The following is a 23,626-nucleotide window of genomic DNA, read 5'->3' as shown; positions in this document are numbered from 1 at the left end:
AAAGGTCCTTTCCAACCAAAACAATTCTGTGATTCTGTGAATATTTGTTCATATATTCCCAGTTTTGAGAATTTTGGTTTAAAGCCAAGTGGAATAGTGAGACCTTTTTTATCTAGAAAGCAGAACAAAATACCTTAAACTACAATTACGTGCTTATATATAGTGTTTGAAATAGACTTAAATCTAGCAGACTGGTTTTAGTTTGGTATTCAGATTTCTGATGAGCAGACTTGTTAAAGTCTAACCCCTGTATCAGTTGATTTATACCTTATTGTTCTCTTACGAAAAGATTTATATAGTTTTTCTAGATAATGGTTCATGGAAAACAAGCTAAGCTAGTAATCAGTGGCTACGTCTCATTTCAAGGTCATCAAATGTGTCTTTTAAGGAAAATACTCTTAGACTTTTGGAGCTGCTCCTGGAGTCACTAGGCAATGATGCTTCTTATTATTTATTCATTTCTAATTTAAATAGTTGTTTTTTTCCAAAAAAAAATTAAGAGGATAGTATTAATTCCATTTAATTTACAAAATAAGTTTGAGATAGGCTGCATTATTTAATTTTTCTACTATTTCTTTTTATTTCCCAAGAAACTGAAAGGGAGAAGGGGAGAATTCTTCATGGTTGAAATCTGAAAAACTAGTAAATGTATGAGGGTGTTTTCCCTCTTCTCTGCAGTACTTGCTTCTTAATTAAGGTTCAGTCACATTTTTTTGTTCTACTATTTTGTTGATGGAGTTCATCTTAAGACCTAGCAAGAGTTGCTACCAAAATCAAGTGGTAGGAATTTAGACTTTAATTCAACATTAGAAAAGCAATTTTGTTTCCTTTGTGGCAATTTGGTCCCTGTTCACTGCATCCTTCTGATGCAACTTCACTCTCCTACACTCTAAAAATGTCACTTTACAGCAAGAGCACGCGGTGAAGAATTTTCAAGTGACCACAGGCCTGAAATGTGGGTGACATCTTTCTGGAAATAGGAAGATCCCATAGGAATAATCTCCCAAGAAGTGCTTGAAAATTTTCTGAGCTGCTTTTTCTAGTGTATGACTATACAAAATTTGTCAGCTCACAGCAGGCAGGTTATATTTATATCAGGCTACTGAAAAAATACAAGATTTACTATATATAAAAAGGAGATTCCCTTTTGCTTTTCCAAATGCAGTGTGCACAGTCAAATTTTAATGAATACATACACCTCAGATTTTTATGGCATAAAATGAACAGCTGTGTAATAGGTGGTAAGAAAGTATACATCTAAAATATGACTAAGCTTTACAGCATTGTGTTTCCAGTGTTCTACTCTATATTACCATAAACTTTCATCATTAGTAACAATGCAGTCAATGAGCTAGACAGCGTCTCGATCGCAGATATTATGGGAATTTTTTTCCATAAGGCAGGTACTGGTAAAACTCCTGTACTTCTCACTGAAACTTAACAGTGAATCATGGCTGCACTTTACTGGAAAAATGGTTAGAGGGCAAATACTCAGTGAGAGTAGAGGTAACAACACTTTAAAGCAAAAAAAAACCCATAAAAATCTTACGTAGGGTAAAATTCAACATCTGATAATAGTTGTCATTTTGTCAGAGATAAATGCTGAAGATTGCATTGTGTGAAAATTGAGTTTAGTGCCTGCTATAGGGGGATGCTAGCTATGATGTGCTAAGGTTTTCCAACATCAACTAGTCTGAGAGAAAACAAACCCATTTTAAAAAGGTTTTCCAGAAAATTCAGAAAGAAATACCACTAATCCATTCACTAAATGAGAAAGAGCCAAACAGGCTTAATATACTTTGTTTTGTTTCGTTTTGTTCCTGAAATACTGAGTAAACCTGAGAAAGCCTAAGGTCAAAAGCCCCATTAAAACAGAAAAAAAAATCTTGCACACATCAGTTTTTAGAGACTTTTACTTTCTAGCACACATCAGCATGAAACTAAAGCATCATATACAACAGAAAGTCAAAGAGCCTTTTACCGTCATCCCAAGACCCAACCATTAGTTGCTGCTTTGGGTACTTTCTGGCTTTTGCAATACAAGATTCTGAAGGGGAAAGTAATTCCTTCAGGACTTTGGGTCTCTAATGGGGTCAATGTGCTTTAAATGAAAAGTCCTGGCAGTCTAAAAGGAAATGTAATGGAGACTTTTGTTTTCTATGTAATGGGGGCACACCCTTAATAATAATGGAAGTATAACAGAGGGAGAGGAAGACAGGGAAATGGAAGATGTGACCTGTATCAGATATTAAAAAAAACCATGAAACCAACCAACCAACCAAAAAGAATACAAGAACAAAACAAGCAGTGGACATGAAAGTGCATTTACTGGATAGCAGTGACTGTAGAGAATCAGAATACAAGAACATTTTTTGCAAAAAGGGAAAACTCAGCTGCTGCTGAACAGGACAGCAGTGCAAACAGCAACTATACCAGTGGTGAAGAGTTTAATACTTCTGGTGGAATCAGAGACAAGAAATGAAGCATCCCAGGACAGGCAGGGTGCCTCAGGGAATGACAAGACCTTCACCTTGTCCACTTTCCAAGGCACGTAGACATTGTTAGCGCCTGGAACAAATCATTGCTTCACATGGTTTGTTTCATCCCTTGTCCCAGTGTGCTGTCTGTACTTTTGTTACCTTGTGTCATAAGATTTTTGGTTCTGGGACCACAGTGGACAATAGGGGCTCTCTGAGGAGCCACCACTCCATACTGAGGAGCTGTCTACCTACCTGAAGGCAAAACCATGTGTCGTAGGTGCTTCTTCACTGCACTGTTTGGGTACTTGCATCTTTGGCCACATGAAGTGAAATGCAGGGAGGAAAGTAAAGGAGCAATTGTGGAAGAGACATGGTGAAACATGGTCTACTTATAGACCATTAGCACAAAGGCTGGGAGGAAGAAACATTATGATGTTGTAGTTTCAGATGAAGAGGAGCCATTCATCATATAGCCAGTCATGTAGTGGGTACAGCGTACATTTTGAACAGCCAGTGGTTTTGTTCTGCATCACTCAGCCCTGCCTGTGATACAGATGGGAGTCTGGAATTGATGTGGAAGTGATGGCAACCCATGAGGAGACTTTTCTGATCAAGTGGAATTGTCTGTTTTCCCCCCACCAAGTGATGGACAGGTGCCTCTGTATTTCCCTGCTTGTCTGGCAGGGGAGCAATAGCAGAGTCTTTCTTGTGACAGCCAGGAGAGATCCCTGGTGAAAGGGATCCCTTACCTTTCTGATCAACTACACGGCCATGAGCTATCATTATCTCATGATCAACAGCAGTAGCAATGACTGGTGGAGAAGGAATTCATTTGAGTGCCTCCTATTCTCAACCCAGGCTTAGGCTGCCATTTAGAAATCTCAGTTTTAGGCACTGAGGAGATGGAAGCTAATGTAATCTGGGACAAAAATATCCTGGCAGGATATTCTAGAAATGTACTGTATTGTAAACTGCCTTAGAGGAATTCAGTATGAAGTTTTGAGTTGTACTTGGGTTTTTTTCTGCTCCACTGAAGGATTTAAAGGTTGAGCGGAGTCCTTAGCATTGTTGTTGATTTGGAGTAAGAATGAGTGGTATTTTGTGAGTAATTGAGAGCATCTGTGGTGGAAGATGGGGAGCGGGAAAAAAGAAAAGCGTGCCGTTATTTGCTCCAGACACAGTTTGGGAAGTAGTTACTGCCTAAGAAAGTAAAACTCTCAGCTGGAGTCAGTTTCTGAACAACTGGTGCAAGGCAGCCTGGCTTTTTTCATAGACCTTACTAGAAAAATAGAAAAAAACTAAGAGAAGGTACTAGAAAGGAGGATGACTTTATTTTCTGAATAGCATTTGTGTTCATCTGATGATGCATGATCCAGGGAGAAAATTCAGGAGAAGCCTGAAAGGTGCTGCAATGTTATTCTACCTTTACCCAGAGCATGGCTGTGTTGCAAGATTATTGAGATGGACAGGTGTCACAGGGCAAAAATATTTTTCTAGCATTTTGTTCTTATGGTTAAGTAAGAAAAACAGTCTTGGGCAATGATTCTACCTTTAATGTTTGTCTTAATTACAAACTTGAAACCCCAAGCTCACTTGTGGGGCACTACTCTTCAGGTTTCTTTTAACTGATACAGAGTTTCCAGGAGTTCAAAAATAGTACACATTTATATGAGGACTAAAACCCATTTGATTTCTCACCCAGCCAAAGATTTGAAAGCATGTGGGTTGTAGAATATGAAGGGTGTCTGACTGTGGATTTCTGAAGTCATTAGGGTTCCCTCCTGTACTTACATGATTTAATAATAGGAGGTCCAGGATGAATATTTTTTTTAGTACAGCAGAGTGTGCCTGGGGCAGTTAATTTTCTTCTTTTGTGCTTCTGATAGGACTACTTCTGTGGGGGTTTATAAGACTCGTCTGTGCAGAGACAACAAGCCTTTCAGTGTCCTTGATCTTGGATCCAGAAATTATTGTCCATCACGTCTGTCCTATTGTACAGTGCCCCTCAGGAGAGTTCAATAGCAGGGTATGGTGATTGATCTTGATAGTATAGCTACAAAGTCTTTAAAACTTTCATTTTCTCATTTTTTCAAGTTAAAATGGTAGGATGGAGGTAAGCTTAGTGCAGTAGTCTTCTGGGACAGGAGTGGGTGAGAACTGGATTGAGAAAGCAGGTTTCTATTCCTGAGGCAATGGAAGATTAAATATCATAGAGACTGTTACTGAACTCCGCTTGTGTCACAGTCATATCTGTTACTCCCAGATAGACATGCCCTGCAGATACTTTAGGTGTGGTGTTCTTACTTTTAAAAACCAATAATACAAAATGTTGTGCCTCTGGTGTTCCTCTCAGTAACCTCCTAGAGATTGTTGTGGCTAGACTTACCTCCCGAGGGGTGCTAAGGAGCCCCGTTTCCTTTGTAATCAACTTCTGGGAGTGTAATGTGGCTTTTGTTCAGGATGTCTTCCTTTTATGATGGGTTGGAGAGGGACTGACTTCTGTATTGTCATGTGGGAGGCAGAGAACTGACTTTTGTACCAGTAGAGAGGTGAAATGAAGCCAGGGTACATGCCAGGACTCAAAATTCAGAAATTTTTGTCAGTGTGATAACATAAAGGAAGCCGGTGTATCAACGCTATTAGTCCATTAGCAACACTGAGTTACATGTGTTAGATGATCAGCCTTGAGTGAGTCACTGACCCCCCCCCGTAGACATTGCTTTCAGGAATAAAGAGGTGCTGTAAATAAGGAAGTACTAAGAGAATACTCAAGATGTTAAACAAGGTGATTCCAAAACATTAAATATCCAAGTAGTAGACACAGCATTATACTATGAATCTTCATAGTACAAGTTCTGTAACTTTAGTTATCCACTGCAGTTACAGCTGTGTTGTTCAAGAGATTGCTTTAAAGGAAGATTAAAATATAATTCTTCTACTATTTTAATCCATCAGATGAAATCCAAGGTAGATGCTTAAAAAGTTACTTATAACTAAAGAGGAAACAAGCGTAGAATATTAACATTAAAAGTTATTGTATCTAGGGAAATTATGCATGGCTCCACATAGAGAGATTTCACACAATTATGGAGATTTCTATCAGAAACTCTATGGATAACCTCACCTTTTGCTAGAGTCTGTGAGCTAACAGATAACTCATTGACTAAAAGCGACGCTTGGAGAAAATAAGGCCACAGGATAAAGTAAGGTAAGTTTTTTTTACAGCCATGTGTTGGAGGGGGTTTCCAAGGGGAGCTTCTTTATTGTGGACTTTTTGGAAGATACACCCCGACTTGTAAAATTAGTAGTGATCTTAGAGATCAGATCGCTGAAGCAAATGGTAACAAATTGATAAATGGTATCTACCCCAAAATTCTAAAGCTTGTGATATTAAAAAAGCTCATTTGATAAACGTAGTGTAAAATTTCTTACTTAAAACAAATGGTACCAGGAGTTTGGAAGGTGTTTGCCCTTGGTTTGGTGCTCTTAGATGTTTTGGAAGGGTGTATAGAACGGGGAATAAATAATATGATAAAAATTGCCAATTTTATTACATTATACAGATACATATACGAAGGTAAGGGCTTACTATTTGTTGCAAAGGGTTCTTCTGAAGGTGATGTAGAATTCATCTCCGGAGTCATATGCTTGAAATTCAAATTTTAGTGTCTACATGGAGTGAGAAGTCAAAGGTCCAAATTACTCTTAGTGGAGAGCTAGTCAATATGGGTAGAAAGCTTGCAAATTCAGATGTCTACTTTAGAATAGAGCTGAATCTCTAGCTCTTCACTAAAATCCTAGACACCAGAGATGGTCTCCAGCTACATCTTGAGATACCTTCTTCTGGATTTCTACCAAAGAGGCAGCCCATCAGTATAAGCCGTAACCTGAGTGCAAGCCCAAACTCCTGTCTCAACAGAGGCACAGAACTGCGGGGATTTCAGAGAAAGACAAGGAGGATGATCAAGCCTGTGAAAACCTTTGTACAAGGAACAGCTGTATAGGTCAGGACTCCTTAGCCTGCAGTGGAGACTGTTGGGGTTGATGGTGGGATATGTTAGAGATCTACTGAATTGTAAGTGGCATGGAGAAGGTGAAAAAGGAGAAATTGTTCGCCACTGCAAGAATGAGAGGGCATCAAACAGAAAGTGTCAGGCAGTCATGACAATACAGATGGATACCTTTGTTATGCCAATGTCAATCAGGGAAAGTGATAATCATGGAACAAGAGCTACCAAAACCCAAACACATAAATAAAATGCCTCCCTTTCCCACCCAGTAAAGGATTGCAGAGAGCAGGAATGAAGGTCACTATGACCAAGACTAACCAGGTTTCTGCCTTCTTCAAATTATAGGGAAAATAAAGAGAAGTGGAGGGTTTCGAGGTTGCTACTACTTTTTATTGTTGTTTTAAATCTGTGAGCAGAGTGCAAGCTGGGATTCTTGGGCAGGGGAGTAAAGACTACCCCAGTGATATGGCAGACCTCCCAACTCTGTGCCCAACACCATTCCTAAGGAAAACAGGGATTTTGGTGTGCCTTGTCTGTGGAGAAGGGTAATTGTAAACATGATGTCCATCTTTGGGGTGGGTAGGCACGCTAATCCTATATAGCGAGTGTTATGCCCCAGTAGACACTAAATATGCTAAATACAGTTTGGGCTTTCCATTTTAGTTGAGCACTTTCTGTCTTGTCTTTACCTGAGGACTACCTGAAGCAGACAGTTTTTGTCCTGCCCTTCATTTTTGCTGCCATGTGGCCATCTGTGAGGCCATGGAGTAGGCAGAGATGAATCTGAATGGAAAAAATAGCCGCTAGTTTTAAGGCGAACCAGTTTCCTTCTATTGGCACAAGAGCAACTATGATGTGAAGCAGGGCTGTCTGATGCCGGGAGGATGGGAATGCTGCTTTTGTGTCAGTGCCAGTTTCTGCTATTTTAAAATTACAGCCTAAGAGCTTCATTTCCACCAGTTCAGGGAAGCACTACATTTATAACAAAATTCACAGGCTTGGGCTATGGAGGTGGTACAATTAAGAAGACTGTCAAGATTTCTATAGCAAAGACCTATTGAATCTCCAGTTGCTGGTTAAAAAAATAAGTTTTGGGCAATATTACATGCTCATTGTCTGACTCTGTAGATGCTATTTTATTTTTGAAATTGATTTTCCAGAAAATGTAAATGTTGGATTTTTTCGATGTTTTAAAAATGAATAGTGTTGCTTTCTGCTTTCAGCATTAACACTGTCCAAACTGCTCTGGACATTAGGGTCTAATAGTATGCTTTAAAAATTTAAACTATTCTAGTTTTGATCTTTGAAAAAGAGGTGGATACTATTACAGACTTTCCCTTTTTGTTTGTACCATGGTTTATTCTGAGCGTGTTCTGCATATCACGTAAGTGGCACACTGCTGTTGTTGAGTACAGGAGACTACGTATGAACTCATGTTTCAGTCATGCCTCACGCACAGGGCAGAAAAAAGGCTGACCTGAAGATGTTTACCTTGGTGCAGCTATTACATTCTCAGTCAGAAGGTCCCTCCATAGGGCACGTTGATTCCTTACATGCTGCTTCAGTGATTTAATGAACTGATCGTTCAATGTGAAGCAATTTGGAGGGACCAGGTTTTATATTTCTGCAGCAAGAATGTCAAAAGCAGGTTGATGCGATATTGTAGCTAATGCTGCCTTGTTTTCAGAGCTCTGCTGGCACAATGCTGGGCTAGGCTTTCACGAGAAAGTTTGCCACCTAAGAGCTGGGCTGTGACAGGCACTCCAGTAGCAGGTCCGATTGCCATGAGCAAGCAGGGGCAGCAATGGACAGCAAGCAGGGGCAGCAATGGACAGCAAGCAGCAAGTTATAGCGATGCCAGTGCTTCCTCTGCAGGCGGGCTTGCTGAGGTAGAAGGCACATTTTCTTTATCTTTTCAGTCTTTGGAAGTGTTCAAGTCTTCCAGAAGCCTAGGCAGTCTTGGTGTGCTCCTCCTCCTTTGCCTGTGAGGGAAAGAAATGGCAAATGGTGATCAGTGAGCTGAGGGATTTATCCAAGATCATCAGCAGGGAGGTAGGATTTGGACCAGGATCTCCCATGGCCTGATGATCTTCCTCACCGCTGAGGTATCCTCTTGACTTAAAGCCTGCCAAGATGGCTTTGTGCTCTCCCCAGGTGAAATGCCTGACCTGCTTAAGATTTCCTCCAGAGCCTTTGATATTCCTTCTGGCATTTATCTCATCTTTGCCATCTTTTTCCCTTTGTAGTGGCCATTGAACAGGATCCTTGCAGACAAGCAGAGTAATATTCAACAAGTGGACGGAGATGTATAAAAAGAAACAGTGAAGTTCATTCACTCATTTTCTTCAGACTGTACAGGCAGCTGGGAATCACCAGCACTAATCACCTTTGAGTGTAAAAACCTTTTTTTGTTGTTATGACATGAATGTTTATTATTGAATTGTACAATGACTATAGGAAACATTCTGTATTTGTTTTTTCCCGTAGAGCCACCTCGTCAAATTTGCACACATCTAATGTAGGTGTATGCAGTGTCTCAAGTGCTAGTTTCTCTCCCACTGATTATAAGAAAGTCTGGAGGACTAGATCAGATATAGACATATCTATAGTTAAGTAGGACAGTTATTACCCATCATATATGATAGGTTCTGACACTATTAATGTTTTAAGGGCTCAAAGAAAGCTTTCAGGGGAATTAAATTTACCTTAAAATCCACTAATGTTATAATCCATACAAAGATGAGCCCTTAGTTTGAATGCAGAGAGGAATAGCATTGATCATCATCACCATGCTGTGCTCCTACAAATTATCTGATAATAGAAGTTTGATGTGTTTTACGTGGGAATTTAGATGTCTCTGTACCCATTTTACAGACGGAAAATCTATAGCACAGAAGTTGTGAAACATTTAATTAAAATAAAAGTGTTAAATGCACAGGTATCCCTTTATAGTCCAGATAAAATAGGTTACTTTCTACTTCATTTAGTTAAATGCAGTATTTAGGATCCCAAATACTCTAAAGTGTAGTTTGAAGTCTATAGAAGCAGTTAAGCTGTCGTTCTTAGATTGTAGGATGGCTCCTATCTAAAAGAAGGGACCACCCTTTCTCCTTCTGTCAAGCACATGGAGAAACAGGAATGCTTAAGCTCAACTTTACATGAAACCGCATGAGAGAGTGTTGAAAGTATTTGTTTTCTTTCTTCAGATGCCTGTTTTTTCATTCATTCCTTTGATCAGGAATGGGTTAGTTGCATTTATCTGGGGTAATGTAGCATATCTGACATTTATGTGTTTCATTAGCCATGAGTAACTGTAATTTTATTAAGATTTCTAGCATGTTCAAATATGAGACTTAAGGCCTGTCTTATGGCAAATACCAGTGTTTCAATATGCTAACAGAAATGTTTTTCTGCTCCTTGAAGACAGAGTACTTAATGTAATTGGTAAATCAGATGGTATCTAGCACTCCATTGTAATGCTCTACTTTACATGTAAATTATATTTTGAAGCACCATATCTTTTCTCAGTAGTGATTAATCCTTGAAATAAAGGGGGAGGGGGAAGCAGATAGTTTGTTTTTAATGATGCATTCCCCCTTTGGGAAAGATTAACTATGTACAACTTTGTTGAGTTTAGCAATTTGCAAGGAATTGTTGAGTTGTCTGTGGAGACCAATTCTGTTCCTTCAGAAGAGTGTTCGCCAGGTTACATTGCACTCTGTTTCTCTAAAGGAAATAAGTTCTTACATCTCTATCTAAGGCAAGAGATAATAAGTTCCTTGCTAGCATTTGAACTTAAATAAATCTAACAAGTAAAACTAAGCTGTAATATGTTTGATGGGTGGAGAAAAGGCAGAGAGGGAGAAGGCAACTAATTCAAAGCATGCTCTTATTTTGTGTGGTTTTGGTTTGCATGTCTACATTTCAGATTGTATTCAGTGTTGTGTGCTGATTCATGTTTGCCTGTCCGTGATGCGCTCTCAGCTGATCTTCAGCACCTTCGCTTGTCCTGCCTCCTATTCCTGTTCTTCGTCTTTCTTGGATTGTACGTAGATATTAACGTCTTGATTAATTTTGCTGAAAGATTTATTTGTTGCCTTCTGTACCTCTAAGTCCCACAGCAGAAAGTGGGAATGTGTGGTACCATCTAGCTTAATTCAGTGCAAAAGTTGGAGTTTCCTATGGGAAACTATGGGTGATTCTGGCTAGCTGTATCTATTTGTGTATGGAATCAGTAGATGACACCTCACAGATTGTTTCAGATCGAGTTACAGTCTTCCTTTGTTCCAACATATGAAACAAAAACGGTTTGCTAGCAGTGAGAATGGGTGTTCATGTTCTTTCTTGAGCCAGGTAGCACACCACATGTGCGATCTGCAGCCATGTGGTGGGTTGTTTGGTTTGATTTGTTGGGGTTTTTTGGCTAAAACTCTACTGAGAACTGGCATTTGATCAGGGGATGGCAATGAATGATGATGGTCTCCATCCCTTGTACTGAAAACTATTGAAAATTAGTATTGTGCGTGTGGGACTTACTCACCTGCCAAAGGCTTGGGCTCAAAGACCATTAGAAGTGACCGTGTGTCTTTCCACTTACTGGGAAAATATTACAAACGTAAGTAGGCCTGCTAACCTGTTTTCGTTTGCCTGGGTTTTGGCTGCAAATTTCACAACTTTGAAAGTATTCAGATGCCAAGTGAATGTGAAATAAGTAAATTTGAAGAATAAATAAACCAGACAAATCACTTTTTTTTTTTCTTTTTTTTTTTTCCCCTCTCTCTTTCTCCCCCTGCTCCAAAATTGCAGCCACAGGAACAAGTCTTCAGGCTGGCCTCACCCTTCAGGGACCTGGAGCTTGAACCAGGGAACACCTTATGGATGGGAGATGATGGCAAACAGAGATGGAAGAGACTACTTCATCAAGTAAGCGGGCAGTGTGAGCTGTGCAGTCTGTAGCACAGCACTGCAGCCCTGTTCTTACTGTATCTCTTTGGAATCCTAATTCCTCCTTCAGCCCTACACAGTAAATGTTCATCTGTTTTGATTTATTGCACAGAGATAGCTCTGACTGTACTTTACTGTGCCTTGTTTTGGTACTTGGTTGTTTCATTTACCCAAGAAAACGGTGATAATATAAGGACCTGTATTCATTGAGGAATTACAACAAATGTCACTAACAAAAAAAAAAAAAGCCATGTTTAAAGAATGAGGCAAAAAGGTCAGTTCTGACTGAGACTAACAATTGTCCTCCATCTCTGCCATGTGAACTCTTTTAGTTTGTCTAATATATTCATTATACTGGTAATGAGAAAGTGTATATTTTGATCCTGTATAGTAATTCTTAGATTTCCCATAGTGCTTTAGCTCTGAATTTAAAGGTGGGCAAAATAAATATCAGTATGGATGATATGACCATAAACAACATTGCCGTTTTCACTGGGAAAAGAAAAGCCATAATTATTCTTTAAAATCACTTAAGTGGCTTGGATAAAATACAGTTTGCTGTTCTAGAAAATGTACTCTTACTTGGCTTTGAAACTTCATCACTGAAAAAGGGTGGTAGTGGTGAGTTAGCAAAACCATTGCCTGATTTCACAGCATTAGTTGCTTTAGCTTACATCACATTTTTAAGGCTAGCATTTTGTTTCTGCTCATGTGAAGGGCTGTTTTTTTTAATTATTATTTCATTTTTATGTTTATCAATCTGTTTAGACACTTGCAGTTGCTTTAAAAAAAGTCCTGGATGAGACTGAAAATTCTTTCTTTTAACACAGAGTAGAAGGATCAGACTTATTTTTAAATGACCATTAAAAGCCCTTAATTCACTCAAAAGACTTTATCTGCAAAACCAGAATTGTATAGCGTAAGAATGAGGATCCCCACTACTCTGCTTTCTCTTCTTCCCCACTTTGCCCAGGGTGCGTGCCTTGGCTTCCTACAAGGCACTTGCTTTTGGAGGCAAAGCAAGATTTGTAGCAGCGTGATGTCCTGCAGGCTTTCATGATTTAGAGCGATTTCAGACCTGTCCAAATTGGAGCAAGTTTGGTGGGTTAATGAGGGCTCAAAAGCTGACTTTGAAATGTCGTTTTCTTCCTTGAGCAAGTATCTGTCATGCTTTGCATGTCTGTAAGACACTAGGTGCACTGCTGGACAATGTGAAGCTGAATGCCACACACAATATAACTGTATTAGCATAGGTTCTCTGCCTGAACTAATTAGGCTTGTCAAGAAGTACAGGTGAGCCTCCAAAGTACTGTGCAGATGTGACTGCTGCTTCTGTTACTCTACTTAGTGAAGGGACCTGCACACCCTGGGTGTCCGTTCTTTCTGTAGACTGTTGGTATGTTCTCCTCTGTGTGACTGAGATTCATTTGAACAATTAATATCCTGCTTCCGAGGACAGGCACCACATTTGATTCCTCCTTTTTTCTCACTGGTCACATAATGGGATGCTGCGCTTGCTGTATAGCTATAAACAGCTGCGGCTTGCAGAAAGCAGTGTATTAGTACTCATTAATTTTGCAATTTGGGAATGTTTTCTAATTCTCAGTAGCTAATGATTATTTTGTTTATTTTTTGGAATGCCTTTTAGTACCTTATGCCATATCCCTCTCTTAAATGCAGAAAACTGCATCTAGGAACAAAAATCCATAATAGGCAGTGCTAAATTATGCCTTACGTAACGTTGGGCTCGTTGTTGTTGTTGTGTTTTGGTTTTTTTCCATGCTCTTATAAGGTGCTTGCTCACCATTCTCTTTGGGGCCCTAGTCTTTCTTCCATTTTTCTCTTCATGTGGATAGCAGACTATGTGGAAAAAAAATAAACTGCTTTAAGGGGTGGAGAGAATGAGACCTCTGAGGAAACTGGTCTGCAGAAGCCTTTGATATTTCATGCCAGACTTTCTTACCCACTGGTATCTCTGAGCAGTCTTAGATGCAAGTTGAACAATGCTATGTACGCTCACCTTGCATGAGTTATAGTACATATTCTTGTATCAAATGTGTTAAAGCAACAGCATTGGCTGTAACACATGCACCACCCATGTCTCCAGAGTCGTAATGCATCTTACATGAAACGACAGTCCCCCGGGATGCATTAAAAGCCAGTAACTTCAGAAACTGAACAAAACCAGGAAACCATTTGGAACCACGTACTGCTGTACCAAGCTACCAGCTATCCACCATTACTCATGAACATCAGCCCTGGTAGCTACTACGATGTGACTTGGTATTCATGACACATATCTTCATTTTTAGAAGAGTGATCAAAGACTGCATAGACCTAGTGACTTTGCCAGCGATTCCTCTGTGGAGGTATATAGCAGCTGTCCTTACAGTGCCTGTTATTTGGCCAAGGAGAAGCCTTGAAAATGGAAACACTACTTCATTTTCTTTCCTTCATTTTTCACCCCTGGATTTTAGGAATGAAATAGTGAGATGGTTGTTGACAGTTACGTCAATAAAGGCAGCGAGGTAGCACTTCATATTGTCTCCAAGGCTTTTTATAGCCACATAGATTAACAAATTGCATCACACTGAAGGAGAAAAAGCGATTCAAATCCTCCACTTGCTTTTGATTAAAGATGTATAAACCAGGTATTAACACAATGAAATATGTACATGAGTTCTGTACAAGCAAATAACATAATTCATAGCAACATTAACTGCTTTTTAGTTAAATAATTTACTTACTGCCATATGTACTTATCCATTCAACTGCAAGCAGACATATTGTCATTTTGAAATTGTGGGAGGAATAGAGAATCCAGGAGAACCTCTTGGTGAAATGAAAGGTAATTATGTAGTGTCGGTGCAAATGCTTTAAGGCGTGAATGGAAAGAGATGTTTGTTCTTTGTGCTGAAGCAAATTTGGTTTCTTTCAAATCTCTGAAAGCCGCTATGGCCTGAGCTAATCAGGGGCAGCTTCCATCGCCAGGCAGCACTTTTGTAGAAGTGCAAGAAGAGCCTTTTATCAAAATGTTTTGAGATGTTGCTATCAATTCATTATCTCTTCTGTACAGATGGCACAACCAGGGTCATTTTGCAAACCTCTAAAATACTTTTTCTTAAGTTTAGGCCATGGTAAATTAAAGTTTCAGAACTTCACCCATTCCCTTCTAACTTGCCGCTTTTACTTGAAATAGCCTTATGAGATAAGTAATACATTTCAGTATGGGAGGACAGCAATCATCTTGTATTCTTCCAGCGTGTTTCTCTACTGCAAAAGCTGTATTAAGCTGGGCCTTTAATATGAAATAGATTGCAGTGTATATTTAACTATTTTAAAGGCCTGTTTTCTTTGCATTTATTATATATGCTGTATAGTATATGATTATGAGAAATTTCTGTAATGCTAATTTGAATCCAAACATGAAACTTATTAAAAATTTATTTGGTGGGAGTATAGGGTTTCAGGGAGATAGCACGCAAAGCAGGAAGGTTTTGGCTGATTTTGTCCACGAAGGGTTTAGCCTCATGGCAATTTTAGTTCACCTAAGTTTCCACTGCTAGAATCTTACTGATTTTCTGACCTGTACATTTTCACCCTTTCCCTGTGTCAGTCTTGCTACTTGTCAGACCTGGAGGAGAGTTGACAAAGAGAAATAAACTAGCAAAAGCTAATAAAAAATCAATCCTACAGATAAAGCCAGGAATTTTATGTCAGTTTAGCTCCCTGAGCCAGTCCTCCACATGGTCTGATAGAGTTGCAGAATAGTTTAGGATAGAAGAAACCTCTGAAGGTCATCTGGGCCAGCCTCATGCTCAGAGCATGGCTAATGCCAGGTGATGAGCAGCATTGCTGACACACTGAAATACCTGACTGATGTGGGAACAAGGTTGCAACAGACTTGTGTTGGCTTAAGCTGCCCTATAACTGCACTCTAAGGTGCAAGTTGAAGTAACATTTGCTGCCATGGAAAGTCATACCCTTTTGATTCCTGTTCCTATTTAATTCCTAAGGTAATAGGTACTTTGGTATTTTTGTGGATTTGGCTTCTATCATTCAAATAAAGACCAGAGTCTGAAATCAGATTAACTGAAAGGAAGTGTAGCCCTTCCTATGTGCACTGAAAGCACAGTGGTCCTAGTAAGGTGTAGTTAGTTATTACAGTCTTAAAATAAATTTTTAGAGGGATCTGTTAGGTCACCATGTTGCCATATCCTTATTTGCAAGAGATGCTATTGATCATGTTTACTTTAACTCTTGTCACTGCCTTAGAGAGGATGACAGGATCTGTCCACATTACCAGTTTGGTTTGCTCCCTATTTTATTCCAAGGACCCTGACCATCTGTACTTCATGCATATTAGCTTGCTTCTGTGCTCCAGTCAGTCTGGAACAAACTGAGCAAACAGGTGGGACCCCAGGCATGAAATAAAAGGCAGCACACCCAGAGATCAAAGCCTGCAGCATTATTGCTTGGCTTGAAACCACAGGTCAGTCCCCTGGGCACACAGCAGAGCTGGGAGAGACCTATGCGTCAGAACTCTTTACAAATCTTGTTATGTTAGTGTGATGGGGTTGCTACACCAATTGAAATGTGTCACAACATATTTTGTTATCTTGAGCACCCGCTGTTGTTTTTCACTGGTGCTTTTGTGTTTAGTAACACTAAATTCTTCCAGACTTCTTCTAAGTGCATCTGGCAAACTTAATTCTTTTTTCCTCTAAGGTATGTTATCCTGCATATAATATCAGCTCCATGATTTTTGTGAAATCATTACATTTTGTTTGTCCTTGCTTGGCTTAGTAACTATGCTATTCCTGAAATATGAAATTCTTGAGCATCAGCTTTTGACCCATACATGAAACTTAGGTAACATGTTTGTGTTCTTTGGTAGCTAGTGCAGCTTACAACATCCTAAATTCTCAAAGCGTACACAGTACAATATTTCTTTACAATACAGTGGTGCCATGATATTCTTCTATACTCAAATACCTACCTAAGTTTTCTCTAGTGATCTTCATCTTGTTCTTTCAGTGCGTGCTGTGCTTAGAAGAGGAAACTCATTCACGTTTTCTGAAAGGTGGAGTTCCTCTATGTGCGTTGAATGCATCCTGTCTGGCCTGCGTGGTCCTCCTTGTACACCCAGTTCTCATAGCTGGCCAGCTGTGTGGAATGACAGAACACAATCATTGATTATCTTAATGACATATCAATCAAGCATCCTGCTTATTAAGGGTCACTAATTTATACCAGATGCAAAATGGAAGCTCACAGACTGCTAATCAGTTTACTTCAAAATAAATAAGCACAGAAGAGGATCAGACTATTCAGCTTTTTTTTTTTTTAATTTCTCTCAGTATGTCTAGCCCTGCCCCAACCTTCTTGTCCATATGTTCTGCAGGAAGTTCTGCAGTACACGCCTATTGGTAGTTTAGTCCTTTCTCAGAATATTTGTCTGGGGTTTACTCTGTTGGAAGGTTCTGAAAACAATCAAAGGATATAAAATATAGTGAAAACCTTGATTGTTGTTACAGTGTTGTTCATCTTCCTGGGTTTTGAAAAGGCTGCTGTTATTTGTACCTTAAGACTATCTTAGTACTTAAGGCCATAAAGAAAGTTTGAAGCCACAGGAGCCACTTTCTGCCCTGTAGGTATGATGTTATATAGCACTTTACTGAGTGCATTACATTTCTTCATCTCTAAGTACAGAAACAAAGTTGACTCGATTCCCTGGAGGATTTATGTGGCATTCACAAAAATATGAGCAACACCGCTGCTGCTGCTTCATCCTCCCTCAGCCGTCATGAGAGCACTTGTGCTTCTGCAGGGTGTCGAAAAGAGGGTTCCTTTTCTTCTCCTTCCAGTTCAGGTTAGGGATGTGAATGAAGGCAGTGTGTATGCCAGGGTAATGCCTCAAGCCAAAGGCTGACTGCGGTGTGCCTCTTTGGGTATCTCCACTCCCAGGTGAGACGCCGAGGGAACAGGCAGTGGAATCGCGCTCTCTGGCCCACTTATTCCCACGTCCCTAAAAGGGACATCCAATGAGATTGAATGGCAGGCAGTTTAACAATGATAAAAATAGTACAACCTATATAATTAGCAAATATAACTCTCAGCTACAGGTTACAGAAAAGCCTAAAATGCTTCATAGGATTCAAATGTACATTTGCAATGTACATTTGTAACGAATCTTCCACTGTTAAATTGCATAGGATTAAAAAAGAAAAATTAGAGCAGATATAAATTCTTATGTTTCAGACAAGCGTGTGAGTCAGCTGCTGACTGCCTAGGGCTAGGACGAAACTTCCTGTATTAATCAGGTTATTCTATAATTACAAGGTTTCTTGCACCTTCTTCTGAAGCGGGTACTGAGTGCTGTCAGAGGCAGGATACTGGACCAGGCGGACAACAGGTCTGATTGGTATGGTGATTCTTGTTTTTTCTTTTTTTTTTTTTTAAAATTCCCTTGTCACTAATATGGACTGTTGATATGAATAGTGTGCTATTAGAGAAAGAGTGCTACTATGCTCCTTTCAGGCTGCATACAAATTTGCTTTCTGTTGCTAAGGGTTTGACCTGCTCAAGGACAGGATCGTATGGTGGAAGGGGGAGTTGGGTTAGAAGAGATGAGCAGCAGCAGCAGGGATGCACGAACACAAGTGACCGTTTAAAGCAAACCTGAATAATTAGAAAGGGAGAAGAGGGAAAATTATATAGCAACCTGTTTGTGTCAGTGGTCTGCCTAGAGACAACTCGGGCATATGGTGAAAAAAAAAGGTATTTCTAAATCAGCTCAACGTCCTGAAAAGACAGGGTGATTTAACAATCGTCCTTCCTTCACAGAGAATGTTGCTCTAGCCATAAATATGGCAGGCATAAATACGACAGACAAAATGATGTTAATATCGACTGGGATAAATCATTGTTATAATGAAGGGAATAACAGCAATGAGATGCTGGTTTGTGGGGTTATTTTATTTTAACTACAGCATGGAAAAATGGGGAGTTCATTACATTGTAAGGCAGCTGTACCTAAGCCAGTTGGAGTGCAGTAACTCAGGAGCTAGCCACAGCAGCGTGGCTCCTTCCCTATCTGCTGGCTTGCCCTTTCCAAGTCCTCTCTGTGCACATGTGCAACCATCACGTGCTGAACCAAGAGGATTCCTCACACTGGAAAGGTAAAGACAGTTGTACAAGAAGGTATGAATGTGGATGAGAATACTCGGAAGAGAAGCAGCTTTTGCTCAGTCATTAACCTCGGGTTGCCTGGATGTAATTGTACCTGAGTACAGGGAATCATGTACTTTGGGCCTCTGCTACAGCAAGGTTTCTCATCTAGTCCATAGTGTTTTCTCCAAACACAAACTGGATAGGGACGCCATGAAATTCAGAGAAGTATTGCATCCTGAAAACTGTCATTCTTGTGTGTTTGAAGATAGATTAGGAAGCAGAATAAAACTTCTGGAGCAGAACCTGTATAGAAGAAAAAAATCAAGGTATCCTAACCCAGGGTCACGATGTACAGAGGTGAGAAGATGAAATCCTCATTACTCTTGGAGTTCACATGCTTCTGGGTAGATGTTTCATATGACATAAAAGCATCTCATCTGTGCATTACAGCATGTAAATGCATCTGTAGGAGCATTGCCTCAGAACACCAAGCTACCCTTCCCAGGAACGTAAAACAAATTAATTCTTGTAAACAGTTTGTGTGAAAATGAGAGCCCCAGCCAGAGTCTGCTTTTTCAAACATGTCTCTTGTAAAACAGAGTGCAGTCCCTACAGAATTGGGATTAAAAGCATCAGGTTCTGGTTCTGCAAAGCCATGCAGGTGGTTGGGAGAGTGGTAGTGGTTTGTAAGAAGCTGTAATTCTTATCTCGGGTTACATGCTGGTGTCCCCAATGATGCAATCACAGAAGCTCTGCATATGAAATAGAACCAGGCTGGTTGATAGTCCTTAAAAATACAGAGGGGAAGACAGCCCCTGAAACACCAAAAAGGCAGAGTGATCCTGCAGGCTGTACACTGGGGCCTTAGTGGCCACGAGCTTGAAAAAATAAATAAGGCAAGGCTGTCTGGTGCTCAGTGATGGAACTGGGACCTTTCACAGCAAAGGCTAGGTGAAAATTTCCCCCCAGAGATCTAAATCTCTGCATTAGAGAGAATGTTACAGCATTAAGAAAAAAATGTGCTGGAGCTGGGTTATAGAGCAGGAAAAAGGGCTGAGAATTATCACAGTGTATTGCTGCTGTTTAAATAGCACAGTTGAAGTACACCAGTTCATCATAGTGTTTGTACCGAATTTAAAACAAGTTATCTAATATGTTATGCTGTGCCAGGAAATACCATATTGATGGTGCTTTTCCAGCAGTCATTCATATACTAAGGAACTGCATGCTGAGGTATATGAAAGCCAGCACTGAAGAAGGTGTGTTTATCCTTTTTGGCTTAATTTGTGCCATATTAATATATTTACAGTTTTCTATAAAGAAAATCAAGTATAAGCCTGTTGTAAAAGGTTCTTATCTGGATTGTTATTGTAGAACAGCAAGGTAATTTGTTTTAGAAAGACAAGATGATGCTACCAACAAAATCTTACTGAATTTTAATTTTCATTTAGGTTTTAATTGCCCTTCTTACAATAAAATACTGCTTAATTATACTCAAAATGCTCAGCTCCAAATATAATGCTAAAAATCCTCATATTATATATGTTGTCATGTATGTATAAGATTAAGGTGATGAAATAGTTTAACTGAACTCAAATTAATCTAGTCACTGACAACAATATGTCTCACTGCAATATTTTGAAAGCCATTTATCTAATGCTCACCAGGATCCTGTGCTGTTCCACAGAAAAACTTCAATTTTAAATAAACCAATCAAACTGTGGCTGCACAATTAAATATCACCATGGTAACCTGGATTAAGCACATAAGGTAAAGACCTGCTGACAGTGCAGAGATTATTTCAAGTTTCTTACTCTTCCAGCAGTAGCCAAATGAATTTATATCTTCTGTATCGAACACTGTGAGATGTAAAATGAAAGAGATTGAAGTACTTGTGTGGCATCTTGTGACTTCAGACAATATTTTCCTGACAGGGGAAGTAATTAGCTGGAATTACAAATAGGAACTCAGCAGACAGATATGAATAAGTGTTTGCCCCTGGGATTTATTTAGTGTTTCCTAATTAAAACTTGGAGAGGCATATTATTTGGGATACAAATAGCATGGAAAAACTTTGCCATAGTTTAAGAAATTGAACAGAATAATGCCGTTTTGCTGTTAATTTTTAAGTGAACTTTGTGTTGCCTTTTTTTTTTTTAATGAGGAAAGATGGTTATTTGCAGCTCTGCTGTAAAGTAACATTTCTAATGCGTAATATGCATATAAAGTTATAGTGCAGATAGGCGCACTGAAATTCAGTGAAGACACAGGGTGATGCATTAATCAGTGCTAACGTATTTCTGCTTGTCTCTGGCTCTATTCCTAGCTTTTTTGTGTGTATTTATGAAAAAGACTGGAGATGCAAAACTGCTGGCATGTAGAGTTTTCAGCTTTTAGTGGTGTGGTTTAGGGTTGGTTTGTTTTTCTTTTTTTCAGATTGGCTTTTGATTCAATTGTAGGAGAGCTATCCTGATCACAGTGGTAGGGTCTCTTTCTGCTGCATAAAGTTGAAATACCTGGTGTAAATTGGGAGCCTTAATCTCTGCCTTTGGTTTATCAGCAAGCGTTTAGTGTTATCAGGGGGGATGTTCTGATCATGGGCTCTTCTGTCCAGTAGATGCCTTCCGATGGTTTTGGGCTGTGCTGATTTTTCCATGAGATCAAATTTACAAGGACATCTTCTGTCACTCTTTTCTGTCAACCTGTGAGGAGTGGAAGTGAGCTGCCTTCAGTGTGTGAACCATCTGCAGCTGTTCATCCTGTATGAGGCAGATGTAGGCTCTGTAGTGCCTCTGCTTTCTGAATATGTGGTCAGTCTTTTGAGTCCACAAGATGTTACTGAGATTAAGCTGAATGCTTCCCATCAATGCTTACTGGTCTGAGGTTGGTCTTGGGATCATGCTGTTCTCGTTCTTTGTGGTAGGGTGGGCTTTCCACCCTTGGAGAGCAGATCTGCTGCTTGAAAGATATCTTAAGAGACATGGTAGTAGAAGGGCTCACAACTGCACCTTTTCTGTGGGAATCAAGACTTGCCCAAACTGTCAGAGTGCGTTTTGGTGTCTGGTTTTGATTATGGAAGTCTATACGGTCTTTGACGTCTTTGGCTGCCTTTTCATTTCAAGAATAAGCTTAGGTCTCTGTGTGTAGAGACAGGTTTTTTAGCTCTGCTCTTATGAAACGGCATTGCTTCAATTTTACTAGTTGTCTGACATCTGGTTTTGTCGGCTTTGAGGTAAAATATATTTCCTTGCACATTGAGATTCAATTTTTTTTTCGCATCTTGGGATGAAAAGCCTTTGTTAAAGATTCATGATAAATACTGCAGTTATATCCAAAGTCATTGCATATGGCGAGTTCCTAAAGGACGAGATTAATACCGAGCACATTTTGTAGGTATGAGTGTGGAAAGTATCTGTTTATGGTGGTACTCTTTCTTCATAGAAAAATGCAGAAGCTCTGTTAAAACTTAGCTCCTAGCATGAGTACCCAGCAAATGTAGAAGGAAGAAGTAGTGAAATATTGATGAAACTTATGGTAAAACCAGAAAGTCAGGGATATATGGGAGAAGTTGCTTCAGAAACGGCTTGTGAGATACAGGAGACAGTTTCTTAGGCGTGCTGTATTAGTGCTGTCCCTGGGCTTGATCAGGTGGGAACACCACGGTTTTGTCTGGAGTCTGAAGAGGTACTTTCTGCTTCTCTTCCTGCTTATAATCCCTTTTGTACAGTGTTTTCTTTTTGCTGCTGTTTTTATTGTTTTCGTTTAATCCAGTTAGTACCTTGAGCTGGACAGCAGATACTGGGCAAAAAGCCATACTGATAAAAGACGTTTTGTTTTGGGCCACAAGGGGCTGGTTCTGGCAGCTCATAGTAATGATATTTAGGGATTTTGTTGCATGATTCCTGTTGCCAACATCCTATTAAAATGCGTGCTCCACCATTTTAACGGTGTGTTAGCGAATGAAGAGCTAGTGCTCTACCTTTGAAAAGGAAGCCATGAAAAAGATTAGCTCAACATTGTTTTTGCGCACTGAAAAGTCTCAACTTGCCAGTCAGGAATCTTTTTAGTTAAAACATAGGTACATGAAAAAAATGGATTTCCATGCCTTCAGACATAGGCCAGGATTGTGGCTACGTCTTGAAAAGGACTTGGTTCCTCAGAGTGTCACACTGTGACTCGCCAGAAGTTTCCAAAAGGCATTGACCAATGCCCGGTCAGAGCAATGCAAACCTCAAACTCCGTTTAAAAGCAGTCCTGTTAGTTTCCTGACTAGAATTAATTAAAGCAAGTGCAAACTAATGGGCAGATCATAGGACCAGCTGCTTTCATGGCGTGAGCCTTCAGGAATACAGTTCCTGAAGGAGGAACCCTATCACCTGAACATAATGTGTAATAGCTGCACAGCTGCTTTTTCAGCCTTGCCTCTGTGACTTGCATAGGCAATTGAGCTCCGCGCCGAAAGCCTGGGCGCCGTTAGGAGGAGTGACAGGACAAGGCTTTCTGTAGAGCTGCTTGGAGTGGGAAGCTTGGTTGGGTTGGCTTGTTCCTTTTCCATAAGCTGCTTCTTTGGGAAGCTATACTCAGAGTCAAATGGCATTTCCCTGACAATCCTTAGAGAGAAAGGATGTCGCAACTCCACGTGCTCAGGATCTGGCAGCCTAACACAAATTAGCCAGGTAGCGCTTAACTTACTGTTACTGTTATTTGGTTTTGTGCTCAAATTTAAAGAATTGACCAGCTGAACCTCCAGATGAGTTTGCTCAAAAAATCATGAGTTTGGTGGTTGTTTTTTTTTATTGTTTCTTTGGTTTTGTGCTACAGGAGCACATGCAGTCTGCCACATAAAACTGGGATCCTCATGTGGTTGGTGGTTATATTTTAACTAGCAGATGCTAGAAAGACATTGACTTTACTCTCATTTTTGATTGCAATGCTAAAGTATGGTAAGATTAAGTGAATTTTTCAAGGAGGGATTTACTGCCACCCTCTTCTCCCCAAATCTATGTCAAAACTTAAGAA

At 39.8% G+C, this 23,626-nt stretch overlaps 1 protein-coding gene across 1 annotated transcript in view; it reads left to right on the top strand.

Annotated features, from left to right (window-relative positions):
• The first annotated feature begins 11,363 nt into the window (after window positions 1–11,363).
• Window positions 11,364–23,626, top strand: part of FRMPD4 (FERM and PDZ domain containing 4) — a 115,105-nt gene continuing 102,842 nt past the window's right edge. Inside the window, 3 exon segments of the mRNA XM_068425408.1 lie at window positions 11,364–11,413; window positions 17,777–17,803; window positions 17,805–17,858. Of these exon segments, the coding sequence (XP_068281509.1) occupies window positions 11,376–11,413; window positions 17,777–17,803; window positions 17,805–17,858 (119 nt within the window). The 5' untranslated portion in view covers window positions 11,364–11,375.

Source organism: Nyctibius grandis, chromosome 2 (genome assembly GCF_013368605.1).
Source record: "Nyctibius grandis isolate bNycGra1 chromosome 2, bNycGra1.pri, whole genome shotgun sequence".
In the NCBI taxonomy this organism is placed as follows: Eukaryota; Metazoa; Chordata; class Aves; order Nyctibiiformes; family Nyctibiidae; genus Nyctibius; species Nyctibius grandis.
This window is presented reverse-complemented; position numbering and strand designations above follow the sequence as displayed.